General features: G+C 47.0%; 1 protein-coding gene across 1 annotated transcript; it reads left to right on the top strand.

Annotated features, from left to right (window-relative positions):
- Nucleotides 1-347: 347 nt before the first annotated feature.
- On the top strand, nucleotides 348-17,951 carry LOC108091346 (DNA N6-methyl adenine demethylase). Its single transcript, XM_017190496.2, is given in 13 exon segments — nucleotides 348-1,130; nucleotides 2,635-3,151; nucleotides 3,236-3,897; nucleotides 7,784-9,425; nucleotides 9,651-9,916; nucleotides 10,056-10,284; nucleotides 10,961-11,075; nucleotides 11,078-11,220; nucleotides 11,289-11,401; nucleotides 11,542-11,622; nucleotides 13,370-13,698; nucleotides 15,376-15,531; nucleotides 15,534-17,951. Coding segments are annotated over 12 exon segments (4,965 nt in total). The 5' UTR covers nucleotides 348-1,130; nucleotides 2,635-2,675; the 3' UTR covers nucleotides 16,287-17,951.
- Nucleotides 17,952-17,971: the final 20 nt, after the last annotated feature.

Raw genomic sequence — 17,971 nt, 5'->3', positions numbered from 1 at the left:
TGCTGGCGTCGCTGCTCCGAGGATACGGTGTCCTGTCCTCCGAAAAAAGCCGCCCTGTTTTCCTGCCCGCTTTTCGGAAAAAGGAAAAGGAAAGGCGGAAAAGGGGGCGGGCGGCACTCGGCGCCCGGCGACCTTCAGTGCGCCGACTCCCCGGACTGTTATACTGTTCTACCAACGAAAACGGGGTGGTGAGCCGGGCCTTTTGGTCTTCGGGTTTTACTCCGAAAAAACGGCAACGGCAACGACAACGGCAACGGCGACTGCGACGCCGACGCTCAGTTTGGACTGCAATTTTCAGTGCGTTCGAAAGTTCGACAACTTTGGAAAACTGTCAGTTGGCAGCGAACTTAGAACAGGTAGAGACGCACGTTCCGCCTGGAAACTCGGTCTGAAGCGGAACAGGCTAGAAAGGAACATTGCCATTGCCATCCATCCAATCCCAATCCCCCTTCGTCATCTCGATAGGAAAAGCCGAAGGTTTTCCCTCGTCTCTTTTTTGAGTGTGTGTGTGTGTGTGTGCTGGCAGTTCGGAAAATGTGCGTCGACGTCGACAGCGACTGAAAACGGCGACGGCAACGGCAACAGCAACGGCGACGATGTAAAATTTTATTACCCCAAACGCATCGAGCAGTCGGGTTTTGGACGTCCGGACTTCACCGCCGCCTCGCTGCGACGCCAGACTTTTATTGCAGCTGCCATATATAGAGTGGGCATAGATTCCAAATGGTCAGGCCCGGAGAACCCAAAAACTTTGCTGAAGACGGACACAAACTTTTCCTAAGCGCGGCATAAAAGTGCAAAAGTTTTTGTTCGCAGCGCCACACAAAACTAAAAGAAAAACTTCGCAGCCGCGCAACCCCCTTTAACTTAAAACACAAAAAACAAAAAACCAACGAAGGAAAAACAAAAGAAAAGAAAAACAAAACAAAAATTGAATACCCAGTGCAATGCAATGCAAGCAGAAGCCCACAGAAATATAATAAACAAATGCTGCAAAAGTGCGTGGTCTAATTGATATATCAAGTATACAACCCGTAAGCCGGCTTCAGTTTACTAAAACTTAAACACTCTTAACTCTTAACACGAAGATATTTTTATTCGAAGATATCGCCGCCGTCACGTTAACAAAAGTGAGTTCAGTGTTTGTTTGTTTTTTGTTACTGTTTACCCAATTTTAGTTTGGCTTATTTTATGTGTGTTGGTGATATACATATCCTCTAAATCGGAGTGTTTGTTTGTGTGGATAATAACCAGTCGAAGCATCAGCATTATCAGCCAGCAGCCACATCACTATCAGCGAAACAAACAAAAAGAAACCAAAGGCCGTGAAAAAATGGCTTGCAAGAAAGTGCAGAGTGTTTCAATTTAAACTAAACGAAACGAATCCAAAATCGAAATCGCTAAGACAACCAAATCGAAAACAAAATCGAAACAGAAACAGAAACAGAATTCAGCAAATAGGTAAAGTTCACATATAAGTATTTGAATCTTGTAATATCCCTACTAGATCTTGCAATTTTTTGTATCGAACTGAAAAATGACAGTCTATATATATATATATATTGTATATACTATATACCATGCTGATCCTCACCCAGACCCGCCCCCTGCCCCTAAGAAGGCAAAACAAATTAAAAAAAAAAAAAAAAAACAAAGAAAAAATAGCAAAAAAAAAAACCAACAAGAACGAGAAAACAATCAAATGAGTAAGAACGAGCAGGAAAATAAAAATCGTAGAGAACAAGAACCAGAAATTCAATGCAACAAGAATAATCACATTGAGAATTTGACAAGCAAAATTGAAAATGAAGCTAACGTACAGCGAGAATCGATATCATCCTCCCACACATTTAGATCAGATCCCTTAGATCGTTTGCACAGTGGGGCAAGATCTCGTGTCTTTACTTCAAATAAGGATCAAATCTTGTTTACTTTCAGGTGAAATACAGGGTTTTATCAATTAAGGCAAAGAAGTTTTTATGATTTATTTCTACAACTGTCATAAACTATATTTTTTAAATAAGTTTTCAGCTAACTAAAGAAATTTGTACGAGAAGCAGATTTAAGATTCAGGTGTCGGTCGTCTTTTAATAGCATGTGCTTTACATTTTATGGTATCATTAAACTGAGCATCAAAACTCAAACCATAAAAAAGTTATCATTCTGAAAACCAACCATATTTATGATGACAACAAATCATTAAATCATCTGACACACTATTAGTAATTGTAACGTTTATCGAACGCCATTGAAAAAACTTTCTTGAACATCATTTCTCTTCTTGAACTCGAAAATCTAAAAAAAGAATTAGGCAAACCTTTTTTTTTTGGAAAGTTGGGTTAAATGGTAACACGATATTGGTTTCGGTTTAATAAGCCGCCAAAACATTTTTTGTTTGGGTGTTAATAGATTTGTTATTATTAATAATTGGGTAGATGGGTTACCGATTGAGCGGTCGCACGATATATTGTTTCGATTTTGTTTAGTCTGGTGGGCAAACGTTTTCCCACAAGCGAATGCGATTGGATGTCGCCTGCTGATGCTGCAAACTGTTAATCCACACAAGCAATGGGAGAGTTTGTAAAAAAAAAGCGTGTACAATATAAAGATTTCCTTCGACTCTCTTCCGATCAGCGGAGCTAAAGAGGGAAAAGCCAGGAAAAGCCACCGGGAAAATGGCGCTTTCCAAGCGGCCCCTCACCAAGGACACGCCCTTGTCCGAAAGCAACGGCAATCACTCCTCCAATGGCAACGATCACGAGACCTCCGTCAAGCGGCGCAAGCGTTGCAGTCGCGACGACGACTCCAATCTCAACACAAACAACAATAATAACAACAATAACAACAACAACAACAATAGTAATAGCAACAACAACTTGCCGCAGAAGAAACGCAAGCAGGGCCACAACATCGCCGACAGTCCGGAGAGTCCTGCGAACTGCGGCGGCGGCAACCTGCCCGCTGCTCCGCTGGCAAAAAGCAACAACACGGACGCGGATCAGGACGACGAGACGCTCATCCGCGAAACGCAGGCAGCCCTGAAGAGCCTCTCGGGCAGCTGGCCCGACTCCCGGGGCAATCTGTACAGGCTGCAGGAGCTGCAGGACGAGAATCCGCCGCCCTTCCAGAATCTCTTCGAGGAGAAGCAAAAGTATGAGGCCATCGGCAATCAATCCAGCCAAAATCCAACGATTCCAACACTCCAACACTTTCCCTCCTCCTCACTTTCCCGCAGACAAAAGGAGAACGATCAGGCGCGTTTAAACGCCAGTGGCATCGGCCATTTGGAGCGCAGCGGCAAGAAGTCACCCGAGGATCACGAGGATCACGAGCTGGAGGACACCGCCTCCTCCTTGGCCGGAGGTCAGGGAGTCTATGCCCAAGCGGCGTCGGCCTTCAAGCCGCCCATCGACATCATCAAGCGGAACTACGTGGCCGCCGCTCATGCCGCTCATTACAGCGCCTACAATGCGGCCGCTGCAGCCGAGTCCGCCGCGGGATTGGCCTACTATGGCTATGCCGCTGCCGCAGCCGCCAGTCAGCAGCAGCAACAACAGCAGCAACAGCAACAACAGCAGCAGCAACAGCAACAGCAGCAGCAGCAGCAACTGAGTACCGCCTTCGATATTGCCAGCCAGTTGAGCGAGAAGCAGCCGCGCGCCAAAGAACCGATGGCCGATGGCAAACAGTATACGATCCTTCAGCCAGCGGGCGTTGGCAGTCGGGCGGCGTCCGTCATGCAGGACATTGCCTCGCGCGAGGGCGTTGTGGGTGTACCGCTCGTGGCCACGCCCCCATCGACGGCGGCCAATAGTCCGACAGCGGCAGCGGCAACGGCAGGACCTTCAACGCCATCGACACCGGCGCCCAGTTATTCGCCGGGCAGCCAGAATCGCGGTAAGTGGTCCCAAATAGTAAAGTCATGTCATAACAGACAAGAAACCGAGTGATTTTCCCCGTTGACTGTGATGAGTTGATGTTGGCTGGAAAAAAAAAAATCCTGTGAAACCGTACTGTGATCTGGCATTACAAGTGCTGCGAACAAAAGTAGTAAAACGATAGAACTTATTAAAAAACAGTGTTGTAAATGGTACTACGATTCGCGCTGTTAACTGTATTTCGATTATTTTGAAAAGTTTAAATAGTATTGGAAGAAGACACCGATTTACTGTAAATATTACTGTGGTTTCATGTGCGTGAAAAAATAAATTGTTGAAAAGCAGTACAGTGCTGCTTGGTGTGATTCGCAGTAATTCGTAGTGTTGTTAAACGTAGCATGATGCAGCTGCAGATGATCCTGCTTTTCAATAATCCATTAGAAATAATACTCAAATACTGTTGTGTAAGCACTTGTAAGCCAGTACAGTATTGACCAGCTAATTCGCCAGCGATTCGATGTGGTTCGGTTGGGTTTCCGTTTCCGGGTCGACTGATCTACTGATCGACTGATCGACTGATCGGCTTATGTGCGAGACTTCTTGTTGCATTGAGTTTACCACTTCAATTGGCAAAATCAGAACTAACTCCCCCCCGTCCCTCCCGCCCCCCAAAACCAACCCAAACTTAACCCCTGAGAGAGAGAGAGAGAGAGAGACAGAGAACAAGAGAGAGAGAAAGTGTGTGTGAATGAGTCTTCGGCTGTTGGGATGATCATCGCCCCAAAAAAAAATAAATAAATAAGGGAAAACAGAGAAAAGAGAGAGAGACACTCACTCAATTCGCCCTATGACTTATCATTATTATTTGCACGGCCCCCAACTTCGAAGTACCACACATATCTAAAAATAAAACCCTTTTTGCAGCTCATTCAGCAGCCAAAAAGACATTAAGCGATTTTGTCGTTATGAAAATGGGATCGGTAAGGGTAAGGGTAAGGGGTCGACTTTGTGTTGTGTTCTGTTTTTTGGCGACGAGGGGTCGGGGTTCTCGAGCAGCGCACAACAACTAATGGCTTGTAAACCCTTTATGCCGCACAACACTGAACTGAGGCACATGGACATGGACAGACAGACATCTTTTGGTTGAGTGCCTGAGCCTTGAGCTTTGCCTTCTACTAATTTCGCTGTACAATTTCCACAGACGACGAACATGACGAAAGGGGGCGGGTAGGGTAAGTGGGTGTGGCATGATTAGATATAAAGCATTATGAGCACGTTTTCCTTCAAAAACCACTTTTGCATATTTATTTTGTCATTATGTTTTGGCATTAATATGCTCAACCAGCAGCTCTTTCACTTTCTTTGTGTGTATGTGTGTGTGTTTATGTGTGTGTGAGTGTGTAGGCTTGTGTGTGTTTGGTATTCATATAATTTGAATGACTTTTTAAATAGTTGACGGAAGCCTTAGACTCTAAAACCCGCTGTGCGTATACGTAATAAGTCATTAGCGTGCGGCAAGCCTTGCTGTTATTGTTTTAGCCTCTTTGCTAATGTGGCTTATTAGGCTTAACCCTTCAAGTGTGTGAGTGTGTGTATGTGTGTGTGAGTGTTTGTTCTCCTAACTCTAGACTCTAGACTCTTCGCAATCTTTAGTTTTCCTCTTGTATCTCTGCTACGTTTTTTTCGTCTTTTTTGGTTGTGCTCCTCCACACACACACTGGGAAATTTTCTAATGCACAAACACTTCAGAGCTCAGAACCTCAGCCCACTCGGCTTTATTTTAATTAAATTCTAATTAGAGACGAGTCGGTCCTTTTACCTTTGCCTGCGCTTTCCTTTCCGCCTGCTGCAGTTTGACATTTTGCCCGGCCACGTAATAGACAGAAAACAGGAGTAAAATATTTCGAAAAATATTTCATTAACCAACCCCCCGCTTTTTGGGCTCTGCGATATCACGCACCGCACATCACATACATCAGAATGTGTTCTCCGGGGGGTCGGCATTTTATCTTCGAGAAGTTGCGCTTAGAAAAGCGAGCAAGTTTTTTGGGTCTGGTTTGGTTTGATTTTTGAAGCTGTCTCGTCGGCGGCGGCGAAACCCCTTCTCCGCAACTTCCCCTCCTCGGCTGACAGTCATGTGTGTGTTTCCTCAGCGTGGGCTTTTTAAAGTAAATAATGCAAAGCTGTTTTCCATCAAATTTTAATTAATTATTTAGGGTAAAAGAATTCGTGTTGCCTGCTGTTGCTGCCACTGCTTCCTCTATCGCATTGCTGTTTTTTTTTTTTTTTTTTGAGGGGTTTTTCGGGCCGGGGAATTTGTCGGATGGGAGGAGGTCCACGTCAACTTGTCTCTCGCTGTCGCCTGCCATATAATTAATTAGAAAACATATTCACCCACTCTTTCACTCTTTCCACCTGTCTCATTCTGGCATATATATTGCCATTGCCATTGCCATTGCCCCGACCCGCCAGCTCAACGTTGAATTTAAGTTTTTCTGTTAATTGGTTAATTGTAGATGGCGCCAAGTGCCCAACGCCGCATTGTATGGGCCAAGGACATGTCACCGGATTGTATTCGCACCATCGCAGGTACCCATCCCATCCATCCATATGATTCCCTGCGAGTCTCCCTTCTGCCTTCTCTCTCACTCACTCAACGATACATCCGTCTTTCTCTTGCATACTTTTCGATCGATCTGCCGTTGTTGGAACTTTGACAGTTTGTCGGGTTGTCCGAAGCGCGATAAAGTCACCACAGAATGTAAGTTTCCCAGAAATACCTAAGATTCGCATGCCTAGTGTGTATGCCTCTAGTAGTCGCTCTATCTCTCTTTCTCCGAATCTCTGTCTCTGTCTCTCTCTCTCTCTCTAACTGTCAATCTGTCTCTGTCTCTTTACCTCCTAGTGAAATCTTGAGTGTGAAAGTTCTATTGTCGGTGCGGTCTTTCGATTTCTCCTTTCAGATTGTATAGAATTTTTCCTATAAGCAGTTTTATGTTGTAGAATCAGTTTTCTGGTATTCAGATCATCTTCATCTTCTTGCAGAAACAAAATTTGAATTTATTTTGTTGAAACGTATACGCTATTTTCTCTTTTCAACTTTTATGTTTGATAATGTTAATTCTTTATAATTTACTTATTTTCTTATACAATACTATAATTTATACTACAGTAGTATCTATTTTATTAGAAGATTTTCGGAGCAGTGAAAATGCATGTGGGTTGTCAGTTTCTCAAAAGGACTCGCTCTACAAAATCTTTCACTGATCCTAAAGTTTGTGTGGCTTGATTGAAGATCCTTTCGCCTTTCTATCATATCTCTGTCTCTCTCTCTGTCCTCTGTCTCCTCTCTTTCACTCACTTTCTCTGCTTCTCTGTCCCTGATTGTGGAATGCGTTGTTGTCGTAGTCGTGCCATTACCGCTGATCCCGCCGATACTCCCATCGGAGTGTCGTGGAACGTGGATCATCTGAGCAACTGACTGACCGATTCCCATGCACTTGCAGTGCTGGCTCTGCACGAGCAGATCCTGAAATGCCCGACGCCCGGGTGCAATGGTCGTGGGCACGTGCAGCCGCACCGCAGCGTGCACCGCAGCCTCTCCGGTTGTCCGCGGGCCGTAAGGCGCTCCGGCGGAACGAGTCGCCGTCCGGGAGCGGCACTCGCACCACTCGCACCGCTAGCACCACTGGCAGCAACAGCAGGTGAACCACTCTAGAAACTCGAGCCACCCGAAAGCCGAAAGTCGATTGTGTGTGAACGAACCCCCGTTTATAAATCACTTAACTTCACCCCGAAACCCACCTTATCCCAATTATGATCCACCAGATCCAGCAGATCTCTGTAACGCCCTTTTTCTGTTCTATCGCTCCATGTCTTGCTCTGCTTCTTCTCGCACCCTCTAGCCGAACTGGAGAAGCACGAGAAGGAACTGCATCCGCTGGACAAACTGAAGCTCGCCTCCAACCACTATCTGAACAACAACAACAGCAGTTGCATCAACAACAACAACAACAACAACGTCAGTGGGAAACTGAGTGGCACAACGATGCCGATTATCAAATCAGAGTACAGTCCCGTAGCCAGCATCAAATCGGAGTACAATAAGAGCCCCATGCACTCGTATCTCTCGGGGGACGCGGCCGCGCCCGTTCCCTCCACCCCCAACTCCTCCTCCTCCTCGGGGAGCGCAGCCCAAGCGCCGCGTTCCGGATCGGCGAGCGGGGCAGCATCAGCGGTATCGGTATCGGTGTCGAACGGTGAGAACAACCTGCACGCCCCGCACCTCAGCCGCTTTGTGGGGCTCCAGAGTCCGCCGCACCAGCCGCACCTCAATCCGCACGGCCACCACCAGCAACAGCAACAACAGCAGCAGCAACAGCAGCAGCAGCAACAGCAGCAACAACAGCAACAACAGCAACAGCAGCAGCAGCAACAGCAACACACGCTGCACCAGCAGCGAGGACCCTTCATCGAGGGCAACGACGTCTCCGATCCCTCGACCACTTATCACTCGGAGCACCAGCAGCAGCAGCAGCAGCAGCAGGCGGACGAGCGGCAGCAGCAGTACGAACAGATGCGGCAGCAGTACGCCCAGAGCCACGTGAGCGTCGGTCCCGGTGGCGAGTTAATGGCGCCCAACGTGGGCGAGTTGTCGCCGGGAACGGCGAGAAGCGCCTACGAGGCGGCGGGACATCCGGGCCATGCCGGCCATCCCCATCCGGGTCATCCGCATCCGGGACACCCGCATCCACATCCGCCCGTCTCGCTGAGCTCCCTCAGCTCGCCAGCCTTCGCCGTCGACGCGGTGACGGCGGCCAGCGGAGCGGGATTCGAGCGGTACGATCCGAGCGGCGGCGTCTGCTGCCCGAGCAACGGACAAAGGGCCACCTCGGCATCGGCATCGGCATCGGTGGCAACGGCAGCCGGAGCATCGGCGGCGGCGGCCGCCTACCACTATCTGCCCCAAACCACCGACGAGATGCAGGCCCAGCAGCAGAAATACCTGCAGGAGCAGCAGCTCATGCTGGCCAAGGCGGAGCACGAGGAGCTGGCCAACGGCGGTCAGCCGCTGTATCCGCGACCCATGTATCACTACGATCCCACGATGGGACCCCTGCCGCCGGGCTTCTCGGCCATCAATCTCTCCGTGAAGATGGCCGCCGCCCAGGCAGCAGCTGCAGCGGCCGCCTACCAGAATCAGCAGCAACAGCAACAGCAGCAGCAACAACAGCAGCAACAGCAGCAGCAACAGCAGCAACACCACCAGCAACAACAGCAACAGCAGCAGCAACAACATGGCAAGCAGAGCAGCTCGCCTGCACCGAATGTCGGCGGTGTGCCGGCGGTGGATCTGAGTGGCTCCACCTCGGTGACGAGCAGCAGTCCGCACGGTTTCAACTCGCCAGCCTCGCACAACCAGTACACCGCCCAGCGGATGGGCAACGGCAGTCCGCAGCCAGGAGCCAGTCCGAACATCGCCAGTCCCCAGGTGCCCAGTCCCCAGGGACAGACGCTGGACCTCAGCGTCACGCGCTTGCCACATAGGTAAGATCTCGATCTCACTCAGCCACTTTGTCACAGAAGTCTGGGGTTGGAGTAAACCAAAGTAAACAGTCTTATTATATTGTTACATTAATACTATATTTGTAGTATTGAAGTAGCTATATAATGTACTTCATTTGAAGCACTTCATCCGACTAAACGTTCGGCTTGGAAATAACCATAGTCAACTAACTGGTTAACCCATCTGTTTATCCATCCTATTTACAGCATTATTACGAGTCCACAGTACGGCGCCGATGGCCTGGTGGTCGGTCACGCCCAGGGTTTCGTGAGTGGAGCGACAGGACCTCTGGGTCCTGGCAATGGCGGACCGCCGCGTTCGCCGCAAATGGAACCGGTGGACTTCAGTGGACCGCCACGACCTCTGGGTTTTGGATTGGTGGGTCACATCAGCGGTCCGCGACCCTACAGCCGCGAATCCACGCCGGACAGCGGTGGCTCCCACTATATTGAAACCTATCGGGATCCCAGTGGTAAGTACTCTTCTAATCTTGTCATTGATTTCTGATTTGAAATCTCTAGAGATTTGGGGGCTTTATTTAGTATAGTATGTTCGTGTAACAAAAGCGAGAATATCTATTTGTTTAATTTTAGATCCTTCTGTCCTTGCAGGCTACTCGCCGCATCCCGGCTACGGGATGGTGGTGCAGTCGGACTATCCGCCAGCTGGATACCACGGCTACGGCCCGGCTGCCTACCAGTGCAGCAATCCGTACGCCACGGCCGTCGGTCCCGGTGGCTATCCCACGCCCGTTTCCGGCGGATACTCGCCCAGTCCGGCCACCTGCTACTCGATGCCACCGCCGCAGCACATCCCGCAGCACGACAAGTCCAAGGACGGGTGAGTTCTCCCACCCCCTTTGGTGGATTAGTACAATAGTCAGAGGGTGGACTTTGCCTTTTTCCCAGCCTGGTTAATGATTCATGCAGTAATTGGCCATAGGTTGACCATCCATCTGTCTTTTGCACAGTGTTTCCCTTTCGCAATCCATCTTTGTCACGAGAAAAGTGTCTCGGCAACACCTGTAGAAATAGAAACAGAAATTTGAGTGGCTCAAGAAGTAGTTGAAAGATTAGATAGAAATTAAACCCCAAAGCCCACAAATGAAGTAAAAGGTTTAAATTGTAGACTAAAGCTTAAAAAAGTTAAACTTTCTGGAGTTCATGAGCACATCTTCATGGACTTCTGGCGGATAGTAAAGTCCAGGGTCGAGAGGCTTTAATATTTATGATTACGAGTGAACGTGGCCGCAGAGCGGTCGTAAAATCCCCAGTCTCAGTCCCTTTTGCCAGCCAACCAGCCAGTCAGCCAGCCAGCCACCCCGTGATTAAACAAAACTTTAAAACCGAAAGTTTCAAGTCCAAAGTCTTAGCCGCTCGAACAGACACAGACATATGAAGTTCCCTTATCTGGCCACGACCACTTGGCCTGCTTTTCGATCTAGGCCTGAGTTCGGGTCACTTGCTAATCCCTCTCCTTGACTTTCCCCCTTTCCTCCTTGGAATCTCCCCGGCAGATTGACGGGCTGCTCTCGCTCGGACCGCAACCATCTGCAATCGCACTCGCAGGAGCTCAAGTGCCCAACGCCGGGATGCGATGGCTCTGGCCACGTGACCGGCAACTACTCCTCCCGCACCGCAGCCTCTCCGGCTGTCCAAGGGCCAACAAGCCGAAGAGCAAGCCCCGCGATGGCCAGGACTCGGAGCCGCTGAGGTGCCCCATTCCGGGATGCGATGGCTCCGGCCACTCCACCGGCAAGTTCCTCTCCCACAGAAGGTGAGTTTGGTAGTTGGTTAGGTGGTTAATGGAAGTGTTTCCTTAACTTTCAAATAATCCTTTTCTAGCGCCTCGGGCTGTCCGATTGCCAATCGTAACAAGATGCGAGTCCTGGAGGCCGGCGGCACTGTGGAGCAGCACAAGGCCGCTTTGGCAGCTGCCACGGCAATGAAGTTCGATGGTAAGTGAACGAAACTACAACTTGCAGAGGCTTTTCAAAATATCCTATTCATATATTCAACTATTTAAAAAACATTTAATTTCAATTTTCTAATAAATAAATTCTTCCGATTCTTCTTTTTTGGTAACTTTATTTCATAGCGTGCACCACGGTGGGCAGCCAGGGCATCAAGAAGCCCAAGTTCGACGAGGTCACCATGGTCTATCCCAAGGGTTATACAGGTGAGTGCTCCGATCTCAGACGCTTCATCTCGCTCTCCTTCTCTCTCGCTGTCTCTCTCTTGCGTGTATTTTTCTGTTATGAACTGGGCCCAAGGCCAATATACCAAATCCCTCCTAGATCGAAATGGGGGTTGGGTTATAATGGCCTTGTCACGAAGTTAGCAACACACAAAGAAGAACAATAGTTCCGTATTCAGTATTCCTATAGAGAATTCCTCCAAGCTACTAGTTTATTATTTTCATTAAAAAAAACCTCGAAGAACTCTTCTTCTCTGTTGTTGCTCGCTTTTTGTCTTGATCATTTTCGGTTGGAATTTTGTGTGCGTGTGCTAAAGTCAAATGAAAAATAATAGAAAGCATCAAAAGAAATGAAAAACAACTATTTAGAATGAAGTAACTTTATTTTTGGTTTTGGTTTCGGAAAATGCAACACAAAAAGAATTTTTTGAAAAAAACAGATCTAGAAAATTTTCGTTACGTTTCGAAATCGAAATCCCACAACCTCCGACAACACCAACTCCCCCGAAAACCAACCACTCACTCGAAATATCCTACGAAAATCCTTCCAAAAGAAACCCGGTACATAACAAGAACCCGTTAATATCCAAGAACACACACACGCACAAATTGCAAAATGTGTGCGTGTGTGTGATTCGAACAAGAGAAACAAAGCAAAAGCAAAAGCAAAGCAAAAGCAACAAAGAAGCTGATCGATCAAAAGAGAAAGAAACAATTAAATTCCTAGTTTTAATTCTAATTTAATTCTGTGTTTCTTCTTTTCGTTTCGTTTCATGTCGTTTTTGTTGACGTTTTCTTTTAGATTACGCAACGTTTTGTATCGGTGCCGAGTATCTACTGTAAATAGAAAACGAAACCACTGAATCGCAGTCAAAACAGTCCGAATCGAATCGAAACTGAAACCGAAACTGAAACTGAAACTGAAACCACAACCAGCAACCAAAAATAAATGCAATGAAAATCCAAATGCAGCAGAATAAGAACCAAATACAGAACAGAACCCCCAAAAAACAATAACCAATTTCAAGTGTCTGTATATACCAAAACGAAAGACAGCAAGGCGTAAAGACCACAAATTGTCATAAAAACCAACTCACACTAAAATCAGAGAATCCAAATATACAAAAAATATGTACATACAAAAATTGCCAGGGAGTCTGTTGATCAAGGTAAGCCCGAAGAAAAGATGATTATACCCACTTGAACACCAAATAACTTACACATACCCACTTACTTTTACACCCTCACTGAGTCAGATGATTTTGTTTTTAAGTGATTCGTTGCAAGTGTTTCTTACAATGTGATTTTAAGCAGCTATTACCTTAGTTTTTTTTATTGTCCAAAGGTGTGACTTTGTTGAAGTGTTCAGTTTTAGTTAGTAAACCAATCTAAAAGCCAGTTGTAAACGATGCAGCGATCGAATGTGGAGGAAGGAAGTGTCTGCGTTTACAACTCTTTAAAGATCCACTACACATCACTCCCCATGAAATGTGACTGACAAACAACATTCACACCACACCACACACACCCACACCAACTCACACTAGTGCCCATTGAGTTGCTAGCACACGCGCACATTGACGAACCGTGGAATGCCAGACGATCCCACAGATAATACAAAAAAAAAAAAAGAAAAAAAAAAATAATAGAGAAAAGACAATACAGCATATCGAAGATAGATCGTAGGAGCGAACCACTCACTAACGAAGCCTCTCTCCACTCGGAACAGGCGGCAGCGGACTGGACATAGTCATGGGCGGCGTGGGGAGCTCCGTTGGACTGGGTCTAAATGTCGGCATCGGGGTCACCAGTAGCAGCAGCAGCAGTGCCGGCGGTAGCAACAACACCAGCGGTAGCAGCAACACCAGCGGATCCGACAAGAATCCATCGGTGGGCGGCGGTGGTCCATCCACGGGCGCCGCCGGAAGCGATGACCTGAACACCCTGGAGGCCGAGATCTCGGAGCTTCAGCGGGAGAACGCGCGGGTCGAGTCGCAGATGATGCGACTCAAGTCGGACATCAACGCCATGGAGTCGCAGCTGAGCACCAGCGATCGGGTATGTAGGCTCAGGTTCGTTGACGGCAACAAATTATGAGACCAAGTCCATTCCCCCACTAGGCTAAGCGCACGAACTTTGCAGACGATGGTCACACTGAAAGTTTTGCACAACCCTCCCCCCTTTGCACTTCTCCTCCCACTTCCCTCCGTCCCCGCACTTGAAAACTTTCGACTCAAACGAGACTTTGAGTGGAGTTCTTTCTGTCCCATAGCCATAGTATCGCTCCTTTGTTGTTTTTGAGTTTGTACGCTCTGTCGTCACCTGAGCGAGTTTTGTGTCTTGGCACTTTTCAAGGACGTCTCTAAAACTCGGCGAAAAAACAATGAACAGAGCAGCAAACAACAAGTGAAACAAAGTAAAGTAAAGTTAAGTAAAGTGAAATAAACTTAGGCTAAAGTTGAATCAAAAACGAGGGCGCGAGCGAAAAGTTTTATCAGCCGCCGACGTTATATTGCCTGGGATCCTGCTTTCTTCTTTCTTTTTTTCTTTTTTTTTTTTTTGCTTTTTCAAGCCTAAACAGCATGCACAGTGAAAAATATGGATTGAAAGCTAGTCAAAGGGGGAGAAACAAGAGTAATTAGAAATTCTTTAATTTTTTTTTTTGTAAATACTAAAGTTGCGGAAGGATTGAATTATTTTTTCGGTAGACAAGTCCAGGAATGCGTCGTTATTTCTATGGATTATATGTTATGTTATTTGCTAGGGGTAATTAATATTCAAATCAGCATTCTTAAGACAATTTACGCATGTTCAATATCAGCTGAGTGCTATTTGTTTTCTGGCTGTGCAAGAAATCCACCCGAAATGCAGTGCACTTCACTCCACCCTCTCGTTGACGTCAGCCAATCGGTGACGTTGCATCCTCACTGCATCGGGCGGCGAATCAGAATCGGTGGTGCCGTGTGAAGAGGAAGGGGCAGGGGGTGTGGCAGGAGTCGGCAGGCACACCCCTAAGTACACCCCACACCCACACACACACACGTATCCCTAGAGCGCACGAGTGTGGCGACGTGTGTGTGCGTTGGTCATGCGCAGGCCATGTTGCAGCCCAAAAACGAGGCGCCAACAAATCGCAGGACGCCATTCGATTTGCTCCTAAAAACTGGGAAGTGGGGCGAACAGAAAAAAAAAACAAAAAAAAAACAAGACGAGTCGAGAAAAGAAAGACAGAACAAGTCCAGCCAGCAATAACTGTTCTACAAGGACGCCGGCAGCGACGTCGACGCAGCATTAACCTTTGTGTTTCGTTGGGGTCGCCCCAGGCCCCCAAAAACTCCGAAAAAACCCACACCCAAAGCTGAATATCTCGCTCTCTCTTTCGCTCTCCCTCTTTCGGTCCCTGTCTGTCTCTTTCTGACGACGGTGTTCGTGTGACTTCGTTCAGGATTCGTCTCTCTTTTTTTTTTTTTGCCCCCAACTTTCACCCAACCCCATTTGTTTTCGTTTTTTTTTCTTTGTGTGTGCTTTGTGTTTGTTACTCCTGTGTGTGATGGTGCGTTCTTATTGGAATTTTTCTACACATATGTGTGCTCACATGAGCAGGGGTCTATGTACGTGGACCCCATCCAATCGAGTAATTGGATACCGATTCTGTGACCATCGTCTGGGTTTCTTTCAAGCACCACTAACCGCCGGCCCGCTAACCATGTCCATGTATGTGCCTTCATTTTTTAGGAGGCTTCTCCACTGAGCGGCCATCAGCAGCAACAGCAGCAGCAGCAGCAGCAAAGCCAGCAGCAGCGTTCCTCGGTGGCTTTGGCCTCGCCCAGCGGTCAATCGCCATTCGCCAGTGTGAGCTCCACCAGTGGCACGTCCACCGTGAGCGGGGGCCAGCCACCACCGCTGGCAACAACAACAGCAACGGCAGCACCGCCAATGCCAACGATCTGAACCACTCAATCAGCAATTTAGCGCCCAGTTCGGGGAGCAATCCGAACCAGACGATTGATGGAGGAGCCCCACCGAATAATCTGAACAACTACTACGAGAGCCTGAGGAACAATGTGATCACGCTGCTGGAGCATGTGCGTCTGCCGCCGCCACCACCGCCGCCACCAGGTGCAACCACAAGCGGATCGACGTCCGGCTCCTCCTCGGTGGTTCACGGCCTGGACAATGTGTTGGGTGGTGTGGGTGGCGGGGGTCAGCTGGTGACCGGAGGATCCCTGGAGCACGCAGCCTACTCAACGCTCCTGCCGCCACCGCCACCACCGCCCACTTCGGGTGGTGCAGCTTCAGCCGCCGGTGGAGGAATGTACGGTGGTGGAGGAGGCGGCGGCGTTGGTGGTGGTCACCAAGGTGGCAACTCGGGCAACAGTGGAGCGGTGGGTCCACCGACGGTACCGCCACACCACTCGCATCCTTACACGGTGCACCATCCGGTCAGCTATGCCCATCCGCATGCCCATCCGCACGCACATCCGCATCCGCACGAGCACTTCGACTCGTACATCTCGAAGCTGCAGTCGCTGTGCGTTCCCCCAGATGTTTATGCCCTGCCCGAGGACTCGGAGCGACCCGTCTACAACTCGGTGAAGCCCTCGATGCACCAGGACTACGGCAAACTGATGCCGACGCCCATCTAAGAGCGATTAATCAGCGATGCCATAGCCCTAAGCTGGTGACCCCAAGAAGGCCGCAGAGCCACAGATCCATAGATCCATAGATCCCGTCCAGGGCTCAAAAACTGTAACAGCAACTGTAAATACCTAAATGCGAGCAGTAAAACGAGGGAAGCGAGTGAGGGGTTAACAGGTTAAACTGGCGTTATTCATAGGCCTGACTTCAAGGCAGACTATACAAGTACGAATAAAAACTGGGGTCACGATGTCGGGGTCACCCCACCCGGTCACCCCTGCCCGTGCACGACCCGTTAGCTTATACATTGAACTAGTTGTTAGTTGGGATATCGGGACACCGCTAGTCCCAGTGTTTAGTACTTAGAACTGTTCCACATCCTAGATCCTAGACGCTTTCGTCGTGTGTTGATAGCAACTCTGTATAAAACAAGAAACGCAAAACCGAAACATAAGTGTGTAATTCGATTATAAATTGCAATTTTTTTTGTCTGTATCAAATACTAAAAACTAGAAGTTATACAAATCGATATATATATATATATATATATATAAATGATAAAAGAAAAACCCAATTATATGTTTAAACGTAGGGCATTTGTTTGGTGTTAATGTCTGGTCAATTTTTTGCATACGGAACGCAAGACGTTCGCAACTATTAATAGCCCCTGCCCAATAAGCCCACGTAGTACCCTTTAGCCCATATCCCCCCGCAGGCTAAGTTTAGTTTAGTGGCAAAGTCGAACACCAAAAGTGGAAAAACTAAGTAAAATACACAAACATATAACATGCAAATATAATCAGTACTTTAATTAGTGGATGTAGTTGTACGAGATTTTTTTTTTTTTTTTTTTTGTGTAAAATGTAATAGTAATATCAGCGAATATCTAAAACTATAATGGGTAAGTGTGTGTGAAAGGAAGTGAGAGTTTTGGGTGGCGCGAGGTGGCATTACATACATACAATCGGAAAAAAGGCTAAACACGCGTACATATGCAGATTATATCAGTGTGTGTGTGTGTATGTGTGCATGTCTGCTTCTCTGTAGGATCGTAAGTTTTAATGTTACCCCTTACGAAAGACCGCAGATTCTAACAAAGAGAACGAAGAACGAATAGATTAAAATTCAGTGCAATACAGTCAACCAAATGAAATGGCGAAACCGGAAACCAAAATCGTAATAAACTAATTGTGTAAGCTTAAGTAAACAAAAAATGTAGTTGAGCAAAATGTCACGTTTTTTTTTGTATTGTCATACGTCTAATCTTAAACTTAACTATAACTAAAGAAAAAGATATAAACCGTAGAACGAAGAAGGAACCCCCAAAACCGCAAGGTAATTTAGACGAATTTTAAAAAACAAAAAACAAATTGAAAAAGTTGAAAACAAAAAAAAATTACGACGAAAAAGGCGAGAGAGAGTATGAAAATAAATAGCAGGCTTAAAAGAATCATTGTACGTAATGAAGTAATGCATTACGATGATTAAAATAATTACACTAAACTAAACATAAATCTAAAATACATATATATAATATAATATTGTATTGTATTGTATGACAAGAAACAATTCTGTAATTTACAACCGAAAATATTTTATGTGATCATTGTCTTTTTTTTTAATATTACAAGAAATAAATAATTCGAATACCAAATAAAGGATATACACAATAATGGAATAGTTGTTTGCAATC

This window comes from Drosophila ficusphila, unplaced genomic scaffold (genome assembly GCF_018152265.1).
Source record: "Drosophila ficusphila isolate 14025-0441.05 unplaced genomic scaffold, ASM1815226v1 contig_198, whole genome shotgun sequence".
NCBI lineage: Eukaryota > Metazoa > Arthropoda > Insecta > Diptera > Drosophilidae > Drosophila > Drosophila ficusphila.
The sequence above is the reverse complement of the archived record's forward strand: the minus strand, read 5'-3'. Positions and strand labels throughout refer to the sequence as shown.